The 24,493-nt window shown below is 34.3% G+C and overlaps 1 protein-coding gene across 1 annotated transcript in view; it reads right to left on the bottom strand.

Moving 5' to 3' along the window:
- The window catches only part of aldh1a3 (aldehyde dehydrogenase 1 family, member A3), a 31,846-nt gene extending 7,575 nt beyond the window's left edge, over positions 1 to 24,271 (bottom strand). The window contains exons 1-8 of the mRNA XM_051115900.1: positions 24,108 to 24,271; positions 23,387 to 23,491; positions 22,712 to 22,852; positions 20,539 to 20,668; positions 14,277 to 14,338; positions 5,808 to 5,936; positions 4,859 to 4,972; positions 3,153 to 3,255 (exon numbers count right to left, since the gene is read on the bottom strand). Coding sequence (XP_050971857.1) covers positions 3,153 to 3,255; positions 4,859 to 4,972; positions 5,808 to 5,936; positions 14,277 to 14,338; positions 20,539 to 20,668; positions 22,712 to 22,852; positions 23,387 to 23,491; positions 24,108 to 24,206 — 883 coding nt within the window. The 5' untranslated portion in view covers positions 24,207 to 24,271. The remainder of the gene's footprint in view (positions 1 to 3,152; positions 3,256 to 4,858; positions 4,973 to 5,807; positions 5,937 to 14,276; positions 14,339 to 20,538; positions 20,669 to 22,711; positions 22,853 to 23,386; positions 23,492 to 24,107) is intronic.
- Positions 24,272 to 24,493: the final 222 nt, after the last annotated feature.

Here is a 24,493-nt window from a genome sequence, read left to right as displayed (position 1 = left end):
CTATTGTGTCATATTTGATATATATACAGTACGGTGCAAGTCTTAAGTCCGTTATTTTTATCTTTTGCTGCAGTGTTTCAGTAGGAAATATCAGTTTACATTTCCAAGCATTCCTTTTGTAATAACTGCAATAATCCAGAGATTTTGTATCCACAAAGAATCTGACAATAGCCAGTGCTCCATCATCCATCTTAGAGCTGTAGCTATTGATTATTTTAGTAATCGATTAATCGAATAAGAAGTTTTTCTTTATTAAAGAGCAATACTAAATATACAAAAGAAAATAAGATAGGTCTCTTAAAATTAACAACTAATTTGTTTTCTTTTTAGAAAAATTAACTTTTTTTATTGCTGAAATTGCATACATTAATAACCATTACAAAACTAAACCCATTTAATGCATTTATTTGCATTTATTTCTTTATGCATTTATTGCATTTATTTTATATATATATATATATATATATATAATAAAAATCCAAAAATCAATTTCACATTACTTTAGAAAAAGGTAAACATTTCAACCTAAAATGAAGGCATAAATCAAGATATTGAGGCATTTAGATGAAGGCCTATTTACACAGTATTTAATTCAGCTCAGATGAACATGAATGCATTTAACTTGCAGTTACAAATGCATAAATAATATTTTGTTATTTTAAACAAAACACTGAATACTGATATTTACATGTATTTTTAAAATGAAGATACTTCAAATGTAAAATCAATACCGTCAATAGGTATCAGGAAGTCACTGTTAAGTAAGTGAGTCACTGCGATTGAACTGAATCATTTAACGGATGATTCATTCAAGAACGAAACACCGTCATGTTGCACAAAGATTCAAAACAGTGCTGTGGCTGTGTTTGGAATGGTTATTTGCTGGCGAAATTGAGCAAAAACAGGCAGTATGCTGTCTAAAATGTGTCTTTTAATATAACATCTTGTTCATTGATGAACTGTTGCATAAACTCAGTATTTGTAATTATGCTGAGGCACTTTTTGTTTGATATTCACTAACTTTCTAACTTTCTGTGTGTCACACAGAGAGAATGAGACAATCAACATAAATGACACGTAGTCGTTCAGAAAACATAGCTAACTGAGGGACTTAATAACTAACCACTATTAACATATTTACCAACATATGGCTTGAGACTTACTTATATAAAAATTGTAATTAAACTTTATTTGAGTACTACTTGTGCACAATGCACGTTTCTTAATATTAAGCTTAAAATGCATTGTAATGTATTAATGAGGATTGTATGAGCTTTAAATAATATCAGTCTTTAAATGCAAGATATTTAAAGTGTACCTAAAGTATACACGCAATAGTTCCACTTTAGCACAATCAAATATACTTCAGTATATCTTTAGTTGGACTTCAGCACTACTTCCAGACAATTAAAGTGCATTAAGTACAAAAGTAGTTGTTCCGATTTAGCAGACTTTAAATATATCAGTTTAGTATACTATAAGTACAATTACAGGCTAGTTTTATTAAGTACGTAATATGTAAGTGTATGTGTACTTAGCATACAATAAATGTCTTTTAAATACATTTTAGTATATTTATGTTTTACTAGGGATAAGATATAAGTAACTTTTTGCTTTAAAAATGAGAAGAAACATCTGCCAATGGAGTAAGAATAATAAATAATAAGTAATAAGAATAATTTCCCTCATTCAGGGAAAACAATATTATTTTTCTTAAATCATTGGCATATATTTTTTCTTATTTTTAAGCAAAAAGTTACTTAGTTTTGATACATTTTTCAGCAAACAAAATTTATGTCATTATGCTTTTCAAGTAAATAAATCACGATTTAAGAATGTTTAGACATTTAGACAAAATTCTAAGTAAGGAAATCATTTTTTGCTGTGCCAATTTTGGTTTCCGTTTTCCCTCAGTGTATTTTAGATTTGGCTGATTTTTAGCTGTATAAATTAATTATGAACGTGTTCCACTAATCAGTTTCAACACAAAATATTTCACATTATCATCTAAAACCTAACTTTTTATACCTTGCTATGATTTCAAGTCATGTTCATTTAAATAAATATATTTTATTAATATTAATTATTATTTATATTTTATTTTATAAATTCATTACTCATTTTTGAGTATAAGATTAGATTAATATTGTAATGTCATATAATATTAGTGTAATATTTAGATTTGAAGTTTCCATTTGAATATTGGTGCACAAAGGTCTTTTGTTTACATCGTAACTGTCATAGGATAATAAATTTAGATTTAAATTTATGAATCTAGCAAATGTACTAGAGTTTATCCAAAGTGACTTAAATACAAGAAAACAATTCAAAAGAGAAAAACAATTAATTTCAATCCATTCAATTTTAATTTAATTTAATTTAAAACAACAAATTATGAAAAAAAAAAAAAAAACCTCAATACTACAATGGATCGATAAATATGTTATTATACACCTGACAAACTTGCAAATATTTGATTGATTTGAAGTGTGTTGCTTTCCTTTAAAATGAATGCACTTGGTTTTTGTTTTCTATTGCAATGACATTCATACATTTTTAAGTGGCTCTTAAAGAGATAGTTCACCCAAAAATGAAAATTCTGTCATTAATTGCTCGCCCTCATGCCGTTCCAAACCTGTAAGGCCTTCGTTCGCCTTTGGAACACAAATTAAGATATTTTTGATGAAATCCGAGAGCTCTGGCACTCTAAAAATGGGGCTAAGGTGACGTGGGAAAGAAGAATTGTTGAATAAAGTTATTTTAGTTTTTTTCTCGTAGCTTCATAAAATTATGGTTGAACCACTGATGTCACATGGACTATTTTATCAATGTTCTTGGTAACTCTCTGGACTCTGAACAGGGTAGGACCCTTGCTGTCTTAGGAGGGTCAGAAAGCTCTCGGATTTCATCAGAAATATCTCAGAAGATGAACAAAGGTCTTACGGGTGAGAAATTAATGATAGAATTTTTATTTTTGGGTGAACTATCCCTTTAAGTGTCTCGTAAGTGTCTAAACACTCCTCCCCTCTTTTAAATAGAGAGTTGCAGGTCTTTATTTGTGAGGATACTGCACATATCGTTCCCATTCCCTGTTTTTCCCAGCACGGTCATTATTGTTTGAGCGGTGGGGTCTGGAAAACCACATCACTCACGGTCTGAGTCAGCAAACACAATGCAGGGGTTCTTCCCTCCCAGCTCTAGAGTCACTCTTTTCAGGTTGCTCTTGGCCGCCGCCGCTTTGATCAGCTGGCCCACCTGAACACAAAGACAGCACGGGACAATAATGAGAGCGCTTACTAATGATACTCTGCTTCTGTGTGACTTATGGATATCATCTGGTTTGTTATGTAGATAATGACGGGAAACTTGACTTAAACAGCACAGCGCTTTGAAACATTACAGTTCAGAGCTCTGAGATTCAGCTACAGAACCTACAGAACTGATATCAGAAAAAAAGTTTTAACAGTATTTAAGGCATGACACAATAAATAAAAATAGAAAAGAAATAAATCTTAACCTAACATCTCAAATGTATCTTCTCTGCAAGTTGTTTATATGGAAATAAATAACTTTTAAAATATATTTTAACTGTATTTCAAAATACAGCAAAAATTGGCAAGAAAAAAATGCAAAGACATAAATAAAGATGTAAGAGTATTTTTACTGTGAATTAAACATCAATTTGTATTTATGTAGGTATATATTTTTATATATACATTTACAAATGTACAATATGTTTGCATTAAATTGACACAATTTTGACGTATAGATTATTACATACATTTTAAATTAATATGGTAAGCAGTGCAGCTTAGAGAAACTTTTTTTTTTAAATTAAAAATATATTATTATTTTTTTTTTTTAACTGAATGAAAATACATTTCTGGTCTTCCAATGCATTTTTAAAAATATATATTATGGATAATATAAATATATTTAGATTGAAAATAAATATCAAATGTGATGCAAACATGTTTGTAATTTGTAAATGTACGCATTTTTGCCCATTTTTTAAATATATATTTCAACATATATAGACTGAAAATATAAAATGTGATTCAAATAGGTTGTAAATTTGTAAGTTAATTTGTACATTTATACAGTTTTGCCCATTTTTAAATATATTTTATGTATATTTACATTGAAAATATAAAATGTGACACAAACAGGTTGTACATTTTAAGTTCATTGTACATTTTTACATTTTGCCCATTTTTTTAAATATTTTTTTTATTATATTTAGACTGAAAATATAAAATGCGATGCGAACAGGTTGTAAATTTTTAAGTTAATTTGTACATTTTTAAAATATATTTTCACTGCATTTAGATTGAAAATATAAAATGTGATGCAAATAGGCTGTAAATTTGTAAGTTAATTTATAAATTTATCATTTTTTGCCCATTTGTTAAAATATATTTTCAATTTATTTACATTAAAAATATATAAATTCCAATGCAAATAGGTTGTAAATTTGTACATTTATAAGTTTTGGCCCATTTTTTAAATATATTTTTTATTTATTTAGTTTGAAAACATAAAATGTGATGCAGATAGGTTGTACAATTGTAAGTTAATTTATAAATGTATAATTTTTTGCCAATTTTTAGATATATTTTTAATCTAAATATATTTATAATTTATATATTTTTAATTTAAACAATATATTTCTCCAAGCTGCACTGTTTACCATATTAATTTGAAATGTATATTTTATGGCAGAAAGAAAAAAAATAAACTCTTATTGTATGTCAACAATCGCATTTGTGTCATTCGCACTCATTTGTGTCTTCACCTTTGTATGTCTCTTAGAGCTTTGAGCAATATGATTTTGTGTGTTTTTTAATCATTTCCTCACCTCTGTAGAGCCTGTAAACGCCACTTTGTCGACGTTCATATGACTGGCGATTGCCGCTCCAGCCGTTGGTCCAAACCCAGGCACGATATTCACGACTCCAGGTGGAAAGCCAGCCTGTTTGATGTGATGGAAAGAACGGCCTTTATTTGTATTATTTATAAACATACAAGCTTAATACTGTTTGATATGGCTTAATACTTTCCTTTAAAGGAAGAGGATAAAATGGGAAATGAATAGGTCAAAAATTGCCCACGGGGACAGCAAGACTGTTGATGTACACAAAGAGATGCTTTTCTTTTAGGACTTTAAACCACATTGATCTCATTCATAATGATGAAGACATAAATCATGTCTTTTTCAGATACAGACGGCTTGAATAGAAAGCGAGGGGCGGTTGACTGAAGGCTTGCAGCTGCAGTTTAGTCCATGTCATTACAGCAATTCATGTGTCCTGCTCTCTTTGAAGGATTAAACATGATAATTTGAGCGTTTGTATAAACAGAGACAGAGCAACAACTCGTTACCCACAATGCAGCTGAGTCATTTTGTAGTACAGCCAGGTTCCCAAACCGCTTAATACCCCCTAAGACTGCAATTCATGTTCAAACGTTTCAATAAAAATACTACATTTATATATAATATAATAATGGACAATGGACCAATCAGAATCAGGTATATCAGAGACCAATACATTATTACATCCACTGGGGTGCAAAAATCCTCTGCCAAACCTTAATTTGGCATTTCTATCATAATCTCACGATAGAGATCCATCATGAAGCCCCAGTTGGGAAACACTGGCTTACAAAGTTTGTACACTGTGCACAATCAAACCACAAAATCTGAGATGCGAGAAAGTTTGCGCTGATGTAATCAATCATCCACGTCCAAGTCAACAAACGAGAACGCCAAACCATAGCAATCCCATGAGCCTCAGCTGCCCCCTCACCTCCTTTATGAGAGATCCGACGTGAAGGGCCGTCAGTGGGGTCTGTTCAGCCGGTTTAATGACCACCGTGTTCCCGCAGGCCAAAGCCGGCGCGATCTTCCACGTAAACATCAGCAGAGGGAAGTTCCACTGCAAATACAGAAGACGATAAAATGGATTATGTGAAAAATAATTGACAGGGTTGTTGAATTACAAGAAAATAAAGCACAGCCTAGGTGGTAATTCGTGTTGTGGCTGTTATTCCTTGAGTGTGCATTATTTTCTAATAATTCAACGGACTGGAGTCAATTATTCCGCTTATACTGCGGTTACCTCGCCTCAAGACATTGTTTAGATGTTTTATTTCAAGATATTCAAAACGTTTCTGTCCTTAAAGGGGTCATCGGATGCCCATTTTCCACAAGTTAATATGATTCTGTAGGGTCTTAATGAAAAGTCTATAATATACTTTGGTTAAAAATTCTCAGTGGTAGTGTAAAACAACACCCTTTTTACCTTGCCAAAATCAGCTCTGCAAAAATCATCCTATTCTGGTCGAGGTTGCTTTAAATGTTAATGAGCTCTGCTCGCCCCGTCCCTCTCTTCTCTCTGTGGAGTGACGAGCCGGTTTACTTTAGCCACGTTTAGCCGCTAAACTTGCTAACTAGCAAGTTGTTAGGAAAGGCAATCGCAAAGATTCATTAACTTCTGCTGTAAGTGACGCTGGATCGCGAACATAGACGCATTAATGTCGGGAGGCGCATTCCCTTCACAAACAAACATAATCCACTGCATCTTCAGGGGCTCAGATGTCGGGAGTAAATGATGATGTTCGTTATTACATCCAGCAACACAACACCTCAATCGCTCAGTCAGAGATATTCTTGTCTAACCTACATCCCTGCTCCGGCATCCAAACAATGGAGGTCTGACTGTTACAGCTGTTATCAACTATCGGGGGGAGCAGCTCGATTTAAAAAAGGGAATATTATTTTTACAGATTAATTAAAAACACTGCATGAATTTTTATCATTATAGGATAGATGTGTACATACACTGCCAACACACATTAATCTTCAAACAACATGAAAAAGTGAGGTTTGCATCCGATGACCCCTTTAAAATATCCTTGTGTGTTTAAGACCAGTGTTGGGCATGTTACTTTAAAAAAGTAATTAGTTATATTTACTAGCTACTTCTACTACACAAATAGTAACTGAGTTAGTAACCAAGTTACATCATTATAAAAGTAACTAATTACCAGGGAAAGTAACTATTGTGTTACTTTTTTAAAAAATGTTTAAAAATGTCAAATATTAAATATGTTATATGAATGTAATTTAAATTAAATGAATGAAATTTTTAGGTTACCAGATATATAAAGCTTAATGGCACAGTTTTTTTAAATATCTGAATGTACACTTAGCATCAATCAGTCAAGCATTATAATATGACATTATGATCATTTAGCATTAAACTTTAGTAATTAGAACTATAGAATAACAGTGTATGAATGTATATTTGTCATATTGATTGAACTTAGGACTAGTGGTCGTGCTTAAGATACTGTTTGTAATTTAGTGTTTCTATAAAAAAGGGGAAAAACTAAAAATAATACTGAAAAGATAACAAAACTACTATGAATTCTACTACTAACAACATAAAATGAATTGCACGAATTGCAAGATTCTCTCAATTGCAAGAAAAAAGCCAATCAATTCTTAATTTTTTCTTAAGTTTAAATTCATTTTTTGAGTTTATATCCCGCAATTCTGACTTTATAACTTGCAACTGTGAGTTAATATCATGCAATTCTGAGAAAAAAGTCAGAATTGTGAGATTCTCGCAATTGCGAGAAAAAAAGATTGAACTATGAGATAAAAAGTTGCAATTACCTTTTCTTATTCTTTATTAAGTGGTGGAAACCGGCTTCCACAGATACGGTCATGCAGTACGGTCAAGGTGTGCACACCTTAGAACAGGGGAGATCTACCTTCCTGCAGAGCTCAGCTCCAACCATGATCAAACACACCTGAACCAACTAAATTAGGATCTGAAGGAACACTCGATAATTACAAACAGGTGTGTTTGATCAAGGTTGGAGCTAAACTCTGCAGGAAGGTAGATCTCCAGGAACAGGGTTGGACACCTTTGCCTTAGAATATTCGTCAACCAATCAGATTCAAGCACTCAACAGCCCCTGTACTACAGACCTTGTGTAGCCCCGCCCCTTTTTCAGTGCTGCACTCATCTTCGGTCTTCCGTTTGTATTTCCGCAGCGTGAAGGTACAGTCGTTCGGCTTTATGTATAAATTGCTCATTTTAAATTGTCCTTGTCTACTGACATTTCACGTATCTACTTCAAACTTTACAATGCACATGACAGCTTTCATTAACTCTACTATGCGTAAATCCTCTTCACCAGCTACTCTTCAACAGTGATGCTACAGAGCCACGCAAAAGCAAAAAAAAAAAAAAAAAACAAAAGACAAAATTCAAAAGATGGCTGCTCACTTGTTTCTCTGATGCATTAGATTTTTAAAAAATTAATTAAACAAACAAATGTTCATCAGTAAAGCTGTGCTAGTTTGATAGTTTGATTCAAGTCTGAATGCAACTGAACTGGATTGTTTTTTGGAAACATAAAACAAAGGAAATATGAGTGCTGTGGCCTGTGTGGTTACTAAGGTGTTCTGAGTGGTTGTTATGTGGTAGCTAGAGTGTTTTGTGTAGTTGCTACAAGTTTTATAAGACTGGAGGCTAAAAGAAGAAGAAAAAGCTTGTGAATAAAGTGTGGCATTGAAGGCACCTCAGCTGTCTTTAAACACAAAAACACACCAAACAACTGCTTTTCTTTGTTAAATTAGTTACATAAATGTGTACACAAATCACTTGTTTACCAGTAGAGACTAGAGAGTTGTTATTTTTACATCTTTTTGGATGTTGTCATGGCTCTTAAACGTGTTTCTGGATTGCATTTTCACTTTTCTTATTTTTTCTTTCTGAGTGACTCATATGCGCTGAATGCCAGCATTGCTTTCTCTAATTACCACCAAACCAATCCCAAATATGAATAATGACTTTATGATATAATTTCCAGTGTCTATCAACAGTTTGCACTTTGTTTCCAAAGCAACATAAGACATTTTCATTGATGGACTAAGATTCTTGGATGGCCTGATTTGATAAATGATTTGTAGGCTTTTGCAACTTATGAAAATTGAGACAATATGCTGTATCGCTGATGACAATAACTGCACTTATAGTCAAGAATCACCCACCCACAATCTTCAAACAAACCCTTTAACTATGATAACTTTGTTTATCATCAGAACAAAGAATGACTCCCCTATGGATGCATGGTATTCATTAAACTAGATTTTTTTTTAAGTACTGGCCAAAATTGTGCAAAATTGCAGAATTCACTGTCACAATGTTTGGGGTCACTTTGTGGTTGCTAGGGTGTGACATCAAATAGAGAGACAGAAATAAACAGCTTTGAATACGTTTTTTTACACTAGGTTGCTAGGGTGTTACAGAACATTCACAACTTTGAAACCAGTTAGAACACTCTAGCAACCACTCTGAAAACCCTAGCAACAACCCAGCAACCACTAGAAACCACCTAGAAATGGCACTGCAACCCCCCACACTTCCTTAGCATTGTGGCAGCCTACCACCTAGAAATGCCCTAGCAACCACTTAGAACACCCTAGCAACCACCCAGCAACACCCTGGCAACCACCTATAAGTGACATTGCAAACACCTACACTCACACCTCCTCAGCATTGTGGCGGCCTACCACCTAGAAGTGCCATAGCAACCACTTAGAACACCCTAGATATCACTCAGAACAGCCTAGCAACACCCTAGCAACCACTCAGAATACTATAGCAACACTTTAATTAAGGTAACAGTATTAAACAGCATTTGAACAGGTTTATTTTATTTTTATTTTCATTTATGTAGGCAGCTGCTAGTCTGTTGCATAGAAACCGCCTAGCAACCATTCCCTCCAACTCCCTAGCAACCACCTAGTAATGACTTAGCAACTGTTCAGAAAGCTCTAGCAATCACCTAGAAAAGGCATCTCAACCACACATATCTCCTTAGTATTGTGGCAGCCTTCCACCTAGAAATGCCATACCAACAACTCAGAACACCCTAGATATCACTCAGAACAGCCTAGCAACACCCTAGCAACCACTCAGAATACTATAGCAACACTTTAATTAAGGTGACAGTATTAAACAGCATTCGAACAGGTTTATTTTATTTTCATTTATGTAGGCAGCTGCTAGTCTGTTGCATAGAAACCGCCTAGCAACCATTCCCTCAAACTCCCTAGCAACCACCTAGTAATGACTTAGCAACTGTTCAGAAAACTCTAGCAACCACCTAGTAATGACTTAGCAACTGTTCAGAAAACTCTAGCAACCACCTAGAAATGGCATTACATTCACCCACATCTCCTCAGCATTATGGCAGCCTACCACCTATAAATACTATAGAAACCACTCAGAACACCGTACATACCACTCAGAAAAGCCTAGCAACACCCTAGCAATGACTCAGAACACCATAGCAACACCTCAATTAAGGTAAAAGTATTAAATAGTGTTCGAACAGAGATAGCAACCATAGCAACCACTCAGAAGACCCTGGATTCTATTCAGAAAGCCTTTCAACACCCTAGCAACCACGCAGAAAACCATAGCAAAACCTCAGTTAAGGTGAAAGTATTAAAAAGCATTTGACCAGATTTATTTTATTTTCATTTAGTTAGGTAGTTGCTAACACTATGCATAACTTGTACTGTCTGTAAGCACCCACCTAGCAAACATTCTGAACACCCTAGTAACCACCTAGTAATGCCTTAGCAACTGCTCAGAAAACCGTTGCAACCACCTAAAAATTGGCCACAATCTTCTCTTGTATTGTGGCGGCCTACCACAGAGAAATGCCCTAGCAACCACTCAGAACGCCCTAGATACAGCTCAGAAAGCCTAGTAACACCCTAGCAACCAGTCAGAATAACATAGCAACACCTCAATTCAGCTGACCGTATCGAACAACATTTGAAAAGATTTATTTTATTTTCATTTACTCAGGTGGTTGCTAGTGTGTTGCGCACCATGCATAACTTGTACTGTTTGTAAGCATCCACCTAGCAACCATTACAAACACCCTAGCAACCACCTAGTAATGCCTTAGCAGCTGCTCATAAAACCACTGCAACCACCTGTAAATGGGATTGCAACCACCCACATACATCTCCATAGTATTTTGGTGGCCAACCACCCAGAAATGCCATAGCAAACACTCAGAAAAACCTAGCAATACCCTAGCAACCAACACCATAGCAACAAGTCAATTAAGGTAATAAATAAAAAGCATTCAAACAGTTTTACTTTCATTTTTATTTACTTAGGTGGTTGCTAGGGTGTTACACACTATGCATAACTTTTACTGTTTGTAAGCACCCACCTAGCAACCACTATAAACACCCTAGCAACCACCTAAATAATGGCTTATCAACTGCTCAGAAAACTCTAGCAACCACCTAGAAATGGGCCACAATCTTCTCAATTGTGGCGGCCTACCACCTAGAAATGCCATAGCAACCACTTAGAACACCCTAGAAACCACTCAGAAAAGCCTAGCAACACCCTAGCAACCACTTGGAACACCATAGCAACAACTCAATTAAGGTGAGAGTATTAAACAGCATTTGAACAGGTTTATTTTACTTTTTTATTTGTGTATGTGGGCTGCTAGGGTCTTGCACACTATGTATAACTTGTACTGTTTGTAAGCACCCACCTAGCAACCATTCTAAACACCCTAGCAACCACCTAGTAATGCCTTAGCAACTGCTCAGAAAACCCTAGCAACCACCTAGAAATAGACCACAATCTTCTCATGTATTGTGGTGGCCAACCACCTAGAAATGCCATAGCAACCACGTAGAACACCCTAGGAACCACTCAGAAAAGCCTAGCAACACCCTAGCAACCAAATGGAACACCATAACAACAAAGAGTATTAGCAACCACTTAGCGAACCCACTTTTAATGAAACAAAGTGACTTTGACTTTGAAACACTTTCAATCCAGAGGCATAATGCTATAATCATGTATAATTTATTGCTACTGTGTGAATAATATGTAATCATGTAATCAATAAAAAGTATCTGTAGTCTGATTACGATTTTAAAATGTAATATAACCTCATTACAATAACCTAATTTTGTATCTGATTACATAATCCAGATTACACGTAATGAGTGACTACCCAGTTCTGAGTATCTGTACAGTTTTTTTTTTTTTTTTAGAGTGTATTGAGATCTTCGGTGGGCGTATAGGAGATATTTAATTACATGAGAATCGAATCACACTTTCGTTTCATAGCTCACGGTCACGCTGCCTTCCTGTAATTGGAATTAGTGAGGATTTAAAGCTTCACAAAAGATTCCCAGAGCGCCAACAGAGTGACGTCAAGAGAGAAAACAGCCTCTGTACAAGTACGGAAAGCAAACAAGGCCTCGTGGTTTCAGCGAGTCTTGAGCTTTCATAAACATTCATAAGCTTCACGGGAGATCATAATACAGTGTGCTGTCTGCGAGAGGGAGCGGTGTATTTGTGCTCGTCTGTGTGTCTCTTTATCCAAGGTGTTTCCTTACATGTATCTGAAAGACTCTAGACAGGCGTTGGCTACAGTATATAAACAAAGCCATCATGTATGTGTGATTCAACGCTCACTGGACCCTATTGTGTTTAGGATCTAAACCATGTCCAAATTTGTTTCTTTTTTACATTATCTGCTTAAATGCTGTCAAATTCACAAATGAAGCGCCTTTTGCAAGTATGTGTGAGTAGGATTAATCAGATAATAAAGCAATGTTATGCTTTATTGCTTACATAGATTATCATACAGCAAGCTACTTCGGATGTAGGTAAACTAAAGCTTACACTACAAGCTACTAACAAAATGTGTGTGTATATATACACACAGTTGATGTCAAAAGTTTACACACACCTTGCAGAATCTGCAAAATGTTAATTATTTAACCAAAACAAGAGGGATCATACAAAATGCATGTTATTTTTTATTTAGTACTGACCTGAAAAAGATATTTTACATAAAAGACATTTACATATAGTTGAATTTATAAAAATGACCCTGTTCAAAAGTTTACATACACTTGATTCTTAATACTGTGTTGTTATCTGAATGATCCACAGCTGTGTTTGTTTGTTTAGTGGTAGTTGTTCATGAGTCCCTTGTTTGTCCTGAACAGTTAAACTGCCTGCTGTTCTTCAGAAAAAAAAACCCTTCAGGTCCCACAATTTCTTTGGTTTTTCAGCATTTTTGTGTACTTTTAACCTTTTCCAACAGTGAACTCTATTACAGAAGGTTCAAACGCTCACTGATGCTTCCGAAAGAAACACAATGCATTAAGAGCCTGGGGGTGAAAACTTTTGGAATTTGGTAAATTTAACTTATTTTGTCTTCTGGGAAACATGTATGTTCTGTAGCTTCTGAAGGGCAGTACTAAATGAAAAAAAAAAGATATTTAGGCAAAAAAAAAAAAAAAAGTGTACACATTTTCATTCTGTTCAAAAGTTTTCACCCCCTGGCTCTTAATGCATCATTTTTCCTTCTGGAGCATCAGTGAGCGTTTGAACCTTCTGTAATAGTTACATATGAGTCCCTCAGTCGTCCTCAGTGTGAAAAAATGGATTTTAAATCTATACAGTCATTGTTAGAAAGGGTTCAAATACACAAAAATACTAAAAAAAAAAAAAAAAGGATTTTTTTGAACAACTCATGAACAACTATCACTAAACAAAAAAACACAGCTCTTGATCATTCAGGTAACAACACAGTAATAAGAATCAAGTGTATGTAAACTTTTGAACAGGGTCATTTTTATAAATTCAACTATATGTAAATGTATTTTATCGGAAATATCTTTTTCAAGTCAGTACTAAATAAAAAAACATGCATTTTTTACGATACCTCTTGTTTTGGTTAAATAATTAACATTTTGCAGACTCTGCGAGGTGTATGTAAACTTTTGACTTCAACTGTACATATTCAAGAATAAAAATAAAGATGTCTGCACAGGGACTTTAGTTAATCATTTAATTGAACAGGTGCATTTAAGTGAAATGACTCATTAAAATGAATCAGTCTTACTAATGCTTCGTGTAAGTGAAAGCGTAGACGCTTTGGAAGACAACTGAACTATTGAAAATAGTTCGTTGCATTGATACTAGTTACTCTTTAACAGTGATAGACAGAGAATGAATAATAAAAAATACGCAAATTGTAAAAAATATGAGCACTTGATAAGAGTGTTGTTTTAACAATAAAATAAAAATAAACATGAAAAATTCTAATTCAATCTAAAAAGTGAAATCTGATTGAATGCATGTTAAATGCTCCACAAATAAAACGTGAATGAAAAATTGCCACAGACTCACCGGAATGATTGCTCCGCACACACCGATGGGCTCATGTTTGGTAAAACACACAAAGTTTTCATCTGTTGGGAGGAAGAAAGAAAAGAAATGAGGAAGTCAAGAGCCACTAAACGTTACAACACACTAAGCTCCCCTTTGATATACAATCATTGTTTCCTTGGGAAGCTCTTGGATGTGACCACCGAAAACCAAACATGAAAGACAAAGCATTGGGAAAAACACACAGCGACGGTTTCAATGGCCCACACAAAGCTCTGGTCAGGAAGAGTGTATATGTTCTGCTGCTTTTTTTCTCCTCTGCTTTCACCGGAGACACATTGAAACGAGAGAGGCCTGAGGTGTGTGAGAAGTCTGGGCAGCAGTTCAAACCCGCTGCTGATCTGCTTTTGGCTTGGATGCACACCTTTGTTCACCCTCACTGCTCTCCTTCTCCCTTCGCTCTCTCTCCCAGGAGTCAGATATCCAGTCGGGGTAATGTAAGGTAGCAATGCTGTTTTATCACATCTCTTCGCACTTGAACCTTTCCGTTGGAAAATGCCACTCAGATTGGCCAATTTACCACTTCCTTGTTCCAATGTGTATCCAGTTAAAGACTCGAGTGGCCTTGGTACGACTGATTATTGAATACAGTTCACCTAAAAACGATACTTTTTTTCATGTTTTACTCACTATCATGTCGTTTCAAACCTGTGTGCTACTAAACTGAAGTGTGAAGGAAGATTTTCAGTGAATAATATCAAAATAAAGGTTTGGAACATGATAGTATGTTTAAGTCCTGCATGTATCTAATCAAAAATACAGTAAAAACAGTAATATTGTGAAATATTTTTATAATTTCAAATAACTGTTTTCTGTTGGAATATATTTTAAAATATAATTTATTCCTGTGATGCAAAGCTGCATTTCCAGCATTGTTATTCCATTCTTCAATGTCACTTATTATCAGTTATTATTAATGTTTAAAACAATTTGGCTGCACAATATTTTTGGGGAAACCTTAAAAATATTTACGAGGATTTTTAAGGATACTGTGATGAATATAAAGTTGAAATGAACAGCATTTATTTGATAGAAATCATTTGTAACATTATCTTTAATGTCACTTTTAAACAATTTAATGCATCCTTGCTAAATAAAGGTATTAATTCATTTTAAAAATAAATTTATAAATAAAGTACATTTAAAAAAAATGTAATAAATAAATAAATAAATAAAGTAAAAATTAATAAATACATAAATAAATTTACTCCACACCTTTGAATAGCAGAGTATTATTTGCAGAGAAGGATTTTGATGATCTCAGTGAAGAAATAAATAAATAAATACATAAAGGCGAATAAAGGATTTTGATTATTTCAGTGAAGTCAATAAATAAATAAAGGCAAATAAAGTTATATAAATGTTGGTCACACATTTATTTTTATTCCCTTTATTTTAACTTGAATATTTTTTATTTATTTTAACTGTGAAGAAATAAACATAAAATACACTGCACACACAAAATTCCATTTTCATTCGTATTAGACTGAACTTTATATATTTTATATATTTTAATTGAATCATTTTTTTCAAGAAACAGCTAAAAACACATCTTTATTTGACCTTAATTCTGGCACTCTATTCTAATTCTATTGTATCTAGTTGTTTTCTTTTTTATTTAAAAAAACACCCTTGACCCTAAGACTTGCACTCTATTTGTTTTCTAACTGCTTGTTTTCTTTCTTTTTCTTTTTTTTTTTAAAAAAGCATTTAACACTAGCTTTTTCTCTATTCTATTTGTTTTCTCTTAATTTATTATATATTTAACAACAACAACAACAACAAAACTTTGCTAACTTGTCATAGCACTTGCATGTTATTGTTCTTTTGTCGATTTTGATTGCTTCCATTGTCCTCATCTTGTAAGTCACTTTGCATAAAAGTGTCTGCTAAATAACAATGTAAATGTAAATGTAAAATTCACCGAAATTTGTATAAGTTGCTGTCTAAGTACAGCGATCCAAATCAGTCATGTATGAATTATGAATGCATTTTAGTTATGATGTCGCTTATGTAGATAACATACTAGGTTTTGGAACAGAGTGTGAACTACATAAGATGCATTTAAAGTCATCCAATTAAAAGCACAGCCCGACAACAAACTCCCACACACGAGTGACATTTCATATACGTGTGCATGGATACGTGGGAGCCACGCCTGTTAATCTAGCGCAGCCAGCCTCTCCGAGCCCTGACCTTCTCGTGTTTCCCCACGCCGCAGTGTGTCGGGGTGATTACAGACTTGACGACTCCCTCACACAATGCTCATCTCTGGCTGGGATCAGCCAACGGCCCTTTCTAACTGATCCGACAGCGCTGCTTTATCAAAGGTTAAATTTACATGGCATCTAGAAGGGGTTTATTTCAGCAAAACTGTACAAAGCCTCGCCCTCCGACTTCTAACGGCGCGGCAAGTTTCCAGCAGCAGGTAATTCATCTGTCTGCACAAAAATAAGAAAAAACTGCAAACTGAACCGAACAGAAAAAAAGAACATATTCATGATTTAATATGCATTTATGTGGAGCCACAGCTTTGAAATTGAATCTAATAAAAAAAATGAATTAGCTTAAACCCTATGAACGCTATTGTATCATATTTAATACGTCAATTTCTAAAGCCATGATCAAAACTTTAATGAAAACCCTGTTGCACACAATGCCACGTCGTCGGACTGATTTAGCCCGTAAAACAATTATATTTTTAGTGTAATTGTAAAATCTTTTGTAAAAATCTTTAGTACTTTTTATAAAGTACACAACAATAACTCTTATATTTTTAGTAATATTTCAAACTTCAAACACTTACTGGACTGAAGCAACTCTACTTGATTATCCATACATTTATTTATGTATTTATTTTATTTAAAATTGTATTTAATTTAATATAATTTTTAGAAAAATCATGTTCAAATGTGTGCATCAAATACGATCAGGCTTTTGAGAAACGTTTGTCTCTCAGTCATCACTGTATTGCACTGTTTTGAAACTACATTTTAAAATATCATCTTACTGAGACATATTAATGGAAAATATAATGATATTTATGTGTAACCCTGTACCACAAAACCAGTCATAAGGGCCAATTTTTTAAAAATTGAGATTTATACATCATCTAAAAGCTGTATAAATTTGTTAGGAGAGGACAATATTTGGCTGAGATACAACTATTTGAAAATCTGGAATCTGAGGGTGCAAAAAAATCAAAATAGTGAGAAAATCGCCTTTGAAGTTTTCTAAATTAAGTTCTTAGCAATGCATATTACTAATCAAAAATTAAGCTTTGATATATTTACTGTAGGAAATGTAATAAATATATTCATGGGACATGAACTTTATTTAATATCCTAATGATTTTTGGCATAAAAGAAAAATCTAGCTATTACTACAAATTACTACAAATATGCCCGCATAACTTATGACTGGTTTTGTGGTCCATATGCATTTTATGTTATAATGTTACTAAGATCGCACTGATTTTCATTAAAAGCTAGCGGAATTTCATCTTACTTTTTGGCCATATAAATATCAACAGCTGCACTAAATTGTACATTTTGATCATTTATGAATAAAATTTAGGTGTTTTTTCCTCTATTCCTCCAATTATGAGCTCAATATTCCCCCCATAAAACCCTGGTGTCTCAAATATGATATGCAAAAAAAAAAAAACAACAACAAAAAAAACACATGCAACATTTTTAGAGGGGGATTTTGTCTGTCTGTGAAAAGGTTCAATAAACTATTTTATTTCAAAAAAAAATATTTTTTTAAACTATTATTTCATATGACAGGCTGAACTTGACCAAATGTCATATATGACCCTGGACAATCAATCCAGTCTTAAGTAGCACAGGTATTTATAGCAATAGCCAAAAATACACTGTATGGGTCAAAATTATCGATTTTTCTTTTATAACAAAAAACATTAGAATATTAAGTAATATGCATATGTAAAATGCATTGCTAAGAACTTAATTTGGACAACTTTGAAGGCGATTTTCTCAATATTTAGATTTTTTTGCACCCTCAGATTACAGATTTTCAAATAGTTGTATCTCAGGCAAATATTGCCCTATCCTAAAAAAAAACTTACTTACTCAGCTTTCAGATGATGTATAAATCTCAATTTCAAAAAACTGATCCCTATAGCTGGTTTTGTGGTCCAGGGTCACATATATGCATGGTAAAGACCAGGATCCAATGCAACACGGATGCAGCGATCCACCTCTGGATGTGGGTGGAAATGTCAAATTGGCCAGATTGGTTTTATAATTGGCGCGTCGACAATCCGGGTTAATCCGGCCAATGCGACGAACCGTAAAAGCCACATTTTTCCAAATAAACACTTGAGTTGGTCAGTAGGCGGTTGACGTATGCTAATTGGCAGCCGTTATCAATGGGGAAATTCAAAGCGCCTACAGTCACGCACCGTGTTCCAGCCCTCAAAAGAGCGAGATATTCTATCTGGCCGCTGATTCCCTGAACTCCAGCTCATCTGCGGCACCAGCGGTCGCACCTCAGCGATTAGGATCAGAGCCTCTTCCTTTTCCTTTGTGTGCCAGGGCTTTCGTCTTTTAACGCTTTATTTGAATCTAATCAGGGGGAAAGGAGGGAAGCATGTTTTGTCTATTGAGTATCCTGGAGTGGCAGGAATGCTGGGGGAAAAGGAAGAATTAGAGAGGGGGATGATATACCACCCAGGGCTGAAGGGAACCCATCAACCCTTTCATGCTTATTAACTCATCTCTAATACTTTGGAAATAACGGCTGACTTGGATGTGTTTATTACGTCCAGCTGAGAGGGACTTTTAATCTGGAAATTCGGAAGCACACAGGAAGCGGAATTCTCAAATTCAAATTTAAAAGTGCAGTACGTAATTTCAAAAATAATGGCTGTTTCCAGACAGGTTTCCATCCATATTATGGACTCTAACTGGCATATGAAAAAATATTTTACCAGTGAAGAAGATAAACACTTTTTATGTACGTATAATTAAAAATGTAATTATTCTCACACTATTATTCAATAAGATATAAATGCTGTCCTTTTGAACTTTCTGTTAATCAAAGAGTTTAAAAATCTCAGTTTCCACAAAAATATTATAATATTGCTAATAATAATAAAATGTTCTTGAGTATGAAATCAGCATATTAGAATGATTTCTGAAGGATCACGTGACACTGAAGACTGGAGTAATGATGCTGAAAATTCAGCTTTTCATCATAAGAATAAATCACATTTTATAATACACTGCAATTAAAAGCAGTTCATTTAAATTATAATAATATTTCATAATATTACTGATTTTACTGTATTTTTTAATCAAATAAAAGCAGCCTTGGTGAGCAGAAGAGACTTCTTTTTAAAAATATTAGAAAAATCTCACTGACCCTAAACTTTCGTATTGTAGTGTATACCTGCTGTAAGTATTTTTATTTTTTTAAATAATGCATTTTAATTTATTATAAATTATGCATAAACATGCAAACTTCATATTACCAAAAACATTGTTTTTTTTGTTTTGTTTTTTTTAATGCCAGTTATAGAAAATTGTATTTCATTTAGACATATGTGACCCTGGACTACAAAACCAGTCATAACGGTCAATTTTTTAAAATTGAGATTTATATGATAATGTATGGTGTGTGGCTGAGATACAACTATTTGAAAATCTGGAATCTGAGGGTGCAAAAAAATCAAAATAGTGAGAAAATTGCCTTTAAAGTTGTCCAAATTAAGTTCTTAGCAATGCATATTAATAATCAAAAATTAAGTTGTAATATATTTACGGTAGGAAATGTACAAAATATCTTCATGGAACATGATCTTTGCGTAATATCCTAATGATTTTTGGCATAAATGAAAAATGGATAATTTTGATCTACAATGTATTTTTGGCTATTGCTACAAATATACCCTTGCTACTTAAGACTGGTTTTGAGGTCCAGGTTCACATGTTCTGTAATATTGAATCAAATGTCCAAACCATTTCATTTCCCAGAATGCTTTAATTCACCCCAGTATTCAAAATTAAATTCAAATTCTACATCCAATCGTGCGTCACCAATTGAATTCAAATTCACTCTCAATATAAGAAAAGAAGCCAATTCTTTAAACAGAGCATTGCACAGCTCTGGTTTACAAGACAGTCAATCACGAGACTAAACGAATCAGCTGATTTGACTGAAAACACAAGTGAGACATTCAACCGCCTTTGATACTCACCGACCGGCATGGTTTTCCCATGAATCTTGTCCGTCCAGCCGGCGTAATATCTGAGGGTCTTAATGCTGCCATCCAGATCGACAAAGAAGGCATGCAGGAAGGGTTTGCCAGTGTCCATTGATTCTAGAGTCTAGAAACAAGAAAGCATTCGGTTCAACTACTGCAAAGCAATTCTGAGAGCATAAAAGCATAAAGTTATGATTTTATTTGCAATCTGTTTCAAATAGGCATTTTTATTGGGCATTTTCGAAAAGCGTGCTCATTTCGAGAGCTACAAATTTGATACAAAACAACTTTTTTATGCACGCCAGAGAATGCCAAGATTTTAATGTGCAAGAGGAGTTTGCAGGGCCAGAAATTAAACAATAACGCAAATAATAAATTCTGCTGCCCTCTAACAATGTCAGCATGAAGAAAAAAAAGTATGCGGGTAAGAGTCATTGGCAGAGTTTACACTCATGAGAGCTGTAATATGGGACGCTGCCCATCAGCGCTGGAATGGATTGATTACTGTGCGCAAAACAACATATTACGTTCAAGGTTACTTAAAATACGATTACAGTTCTAAAGCATGATCAATCTGACATCTCAAGCTACTGACAGCCTCCCAAAATTAATCATACTAGATTGCTGGGTGTGTTTTGCATTTCTGTACTTGAATCTGTTTGCGTGGGAAACGTCCAAAGCTGCATGAGTGCAATTGTGAAATACGCATGTATTACATTTGATCCATCCCTTTTATTCAATGCACGGCTGTACAAGGCAACCTACGTGGCTTAATACCAACAAGGGAGTGCAGTATAAGAAAGAGATCACTTTAACCTCTCTATCTCCAAATCTGTTCTTTATTTCCCTATGCAGTGCCCTGAGTTATTTAAATTATACTCCAGAATCACAGGACATGTTTGCAATTAGCAATCACATGCAATCTAAAAACATTACTTCACTCACATCTGTAAAATTTCATTCACAAATGCGGTAACTAATATGATCTGGCAGTAGAACAGGGTGAAAACCAACTCAAGCACGGCTTTAATTATGTAAAACTGAAGCATTGTGATACTGTACTGAGAAACAAACAACCATGCAACCAAAGAAGATGATTTTCAATGGATAAATAAATAGAACACTTGCAACTCAAAAAATACATGTAAACAAGCTAGTTGCTTTCTCAAAGGCTAAACTATGATTGCGTTTTTGATGTTTTAATTGACGAGACTTCAAAATCAGACCAGCCTGTCAACGCTCACACCTGCAGTAGTGTTTGATGAACGCATTCAGACAGGCGTGACAGCTTATCGACACTGCAAGCGTGTGACGTGACTAAAAACAGACCACAGCCATTATTATAAAGCAGCAAGTGTGCAGTTTCAAACAGTTTTGTGTACAATTTAATGTGCTCATTTTACGATCAGAAGCACTTTCAATTGCACAGAAAAATCATTCTGATTGAGCTCAGTCGGTTCATGTGTTGTGACTGAGGTGTTTTACATGAAGCATCTTAAATTGAATAGAGATCAGAAGCAATCTGAAACCATTTTTGAAAAGAGTTTCTAACAAGAGCCACTATATAAATATAGAAAAGATACTATTTTGCTGCTGAATTGTTTTAATCAGTGCAATCTTAATTATGGAGCATAAAAATGAGTGTGCATCTAATTTAGTGTTTGCAAATTGCATGTCGGTGTGTATTACAGTTATTTAACCCCTATTCATGTTAACACACACAGCGTAAGTGCTAATTCACACACAAATATTTACATTTGCAAACTTGTACTCGAAAGTTATTTTGCAAAAGTATACACCTTTTTTTGCAACGTTTAAGTTCGGTATTTTCTGCGAATGTGCACGACTTCCGGTTCGTTGGCCGCTAAAACTAAATAACTACAAGAATAACGACGTGCAGTAAAACTATTTGCGCATTAAACCAGTGTGTTTATAATGCTAATTCATTAAAATAATTGTGATTTTGACTGTTCTTGTAAAGTTAAAATAAATAACCTTAGCAAACGACACCAGAAGCCTCCCACATTCAAGTTGCAAATGGCCACGTACACTTATACGTTAAAAGTAAGTTAGAAACAGCGACTCAAATTGGAGTGTAGCATCCGGAACCGATGTCTACACCGCATCCGTGAGTCGATCTATTAAGGAAAACTCCAGCCAGACTCACCGCCAGCACAGTACGCTCTCGCTCCAGCAGGTCCGCGAGTCTGTGCAGTAACCTGCCCCGGCTCGACGCGTCCATCCGCCGCCACTCCGAGCCTCTCTGCCCGGCCGCTTTGGCAGCTTTCACCGCCTCATCCACATCAGCCTGAAGCATCATATCAACACTTCAGACTACACTCATCACAACTACATGCTATATCAAAAGTAAATCGATTATTCTTAACGATCCTAAAGCGAAATTACAAATGATTTCATTATTTAATGAGAAATTATCAGATGGCAAATCAGTATATAGTTCAATAACCATATTAATAATTCTCAAATAAGTCTTAAATGCAGAATGCATCATGTATCAGATCAAAATCATAAAATAACTGCGTAATTATAAGTTTATATCGTCTAATATGCATATTCACAGTTTAACTGACTATTTTAAACTAATTTTATTTATTTTTATATAAGCTGCCAAATAATAATTAGCTATAAATTGAATTATTTACATACCTAAGAAACCCTTAATGTCACATATGCATATTAATAGTTTAATTTGCTTTAAAAAAAAGTCATATTTACATGAATTATTACATTACAAATGCATGGCAGATATACACGACTCCCAATTCACTGTAGATGTGTACTCATTTTTAATTAGACATCTAATGAATCAAATGCATCTTACTTTATCCGCCTCCTCGACGTCGCAGATTTTGACACCTGTTGCAGGGTTGATTGTAGGAAACTTCTTTCCTTTTACTGACGTGTGCCATTCATTATTAATAAAAATCTGCAAGAAATACAGTTAGGCTACAGTGAAACTGGTTTGCTGTTAGAGTTAAAAGTTATCTAGTTTGTTGACTTGTCTATGAATATGAAAAAAAAAAAAAAAGCAAACAATTAAAAAAATGTAAAAGTTTAACTTGCACACAAATATGAATAAAATAATTTTAAAAAATGTTTGAAGATGTATTATGTAGTTCATTCATTTGCCCACAAATATGAATGAAAATAATTTAAAATTTATAGTTCATTGAACTGAGCATAAATATGAATAAAAATGAGCGAAAATAAATAAGAAATATAAAGTGCTAGTTAGCCTACAAATATGAAAATCATATAAAACCTCATTAAAAGCTCTTTAATCCTCTTATAAAATATATTTTTTCTATATATGGTTATGAGGTTCTTTAAAGATAAAGTAAAGCTCTCAGAGTGCATTCTTTAAATCAGTGCATTGGTTTTTTCAGCTCTTTAATGCAGTATAATCTTAATCAAATTAAATGACATCAGGCTCTAAAATGCTTTATTTTTATTAGTAACGGCTTAAGGTTTCTTATAAATGTCTTTGAAAAAAACTCAACTCCACTATTTGTTTCCATTAAAAGCTAAAGACAAGCTCTTACCTTAGTGTGTTTAATCTCAGGGATTTTCACAGGTTGAGGCAGAGGCGGAGGGGACGTGTTTCGAGCGAGCCCGTTCTCTATAGTCCCGTTCTGTGCCATTGCAGTGCGGTTGCAGTGAAGTGCACCAGAGATGAAGATCACAGATCAGCGTTCACTCCATCCAGCACACTTTATAAGAACTTTTAAAGGTCCTCCCACTCGGGGCAAGTGTGCACTCCGCCTACCATGACAAACACAGTCTCCGTCCCACCTGCTAGCCAGTGAATCAGTCTTTCAAACACAAAACATGCTGTTTTCCAGATATGAGTTTCCATGATGAAGCTTTAGGAGATCAAACATGGAAAATAGCTGCGCTTAGCGAGATTGGGAATGTTCCACCCGCCGTC

Source organism: Labeo rohita, chromosome 7, assembly GCF_022985175.1.
Source record: "Labeo rohita strain BAU-BD-2019 chromosome 7, IGBB_LRoh.1.0, whole genome shotgun sequence".
NCBI classification, from domain to species: domain Eukaryota; kingdom Metazoa; phylum Chordata; class Actinopteri; order Cypriniformes; family Cyprinidae; genus Labeo; species Labeo rohita.
This window is presented reverse-complemented; position numbering and strand designations above follow the sequence as displayed.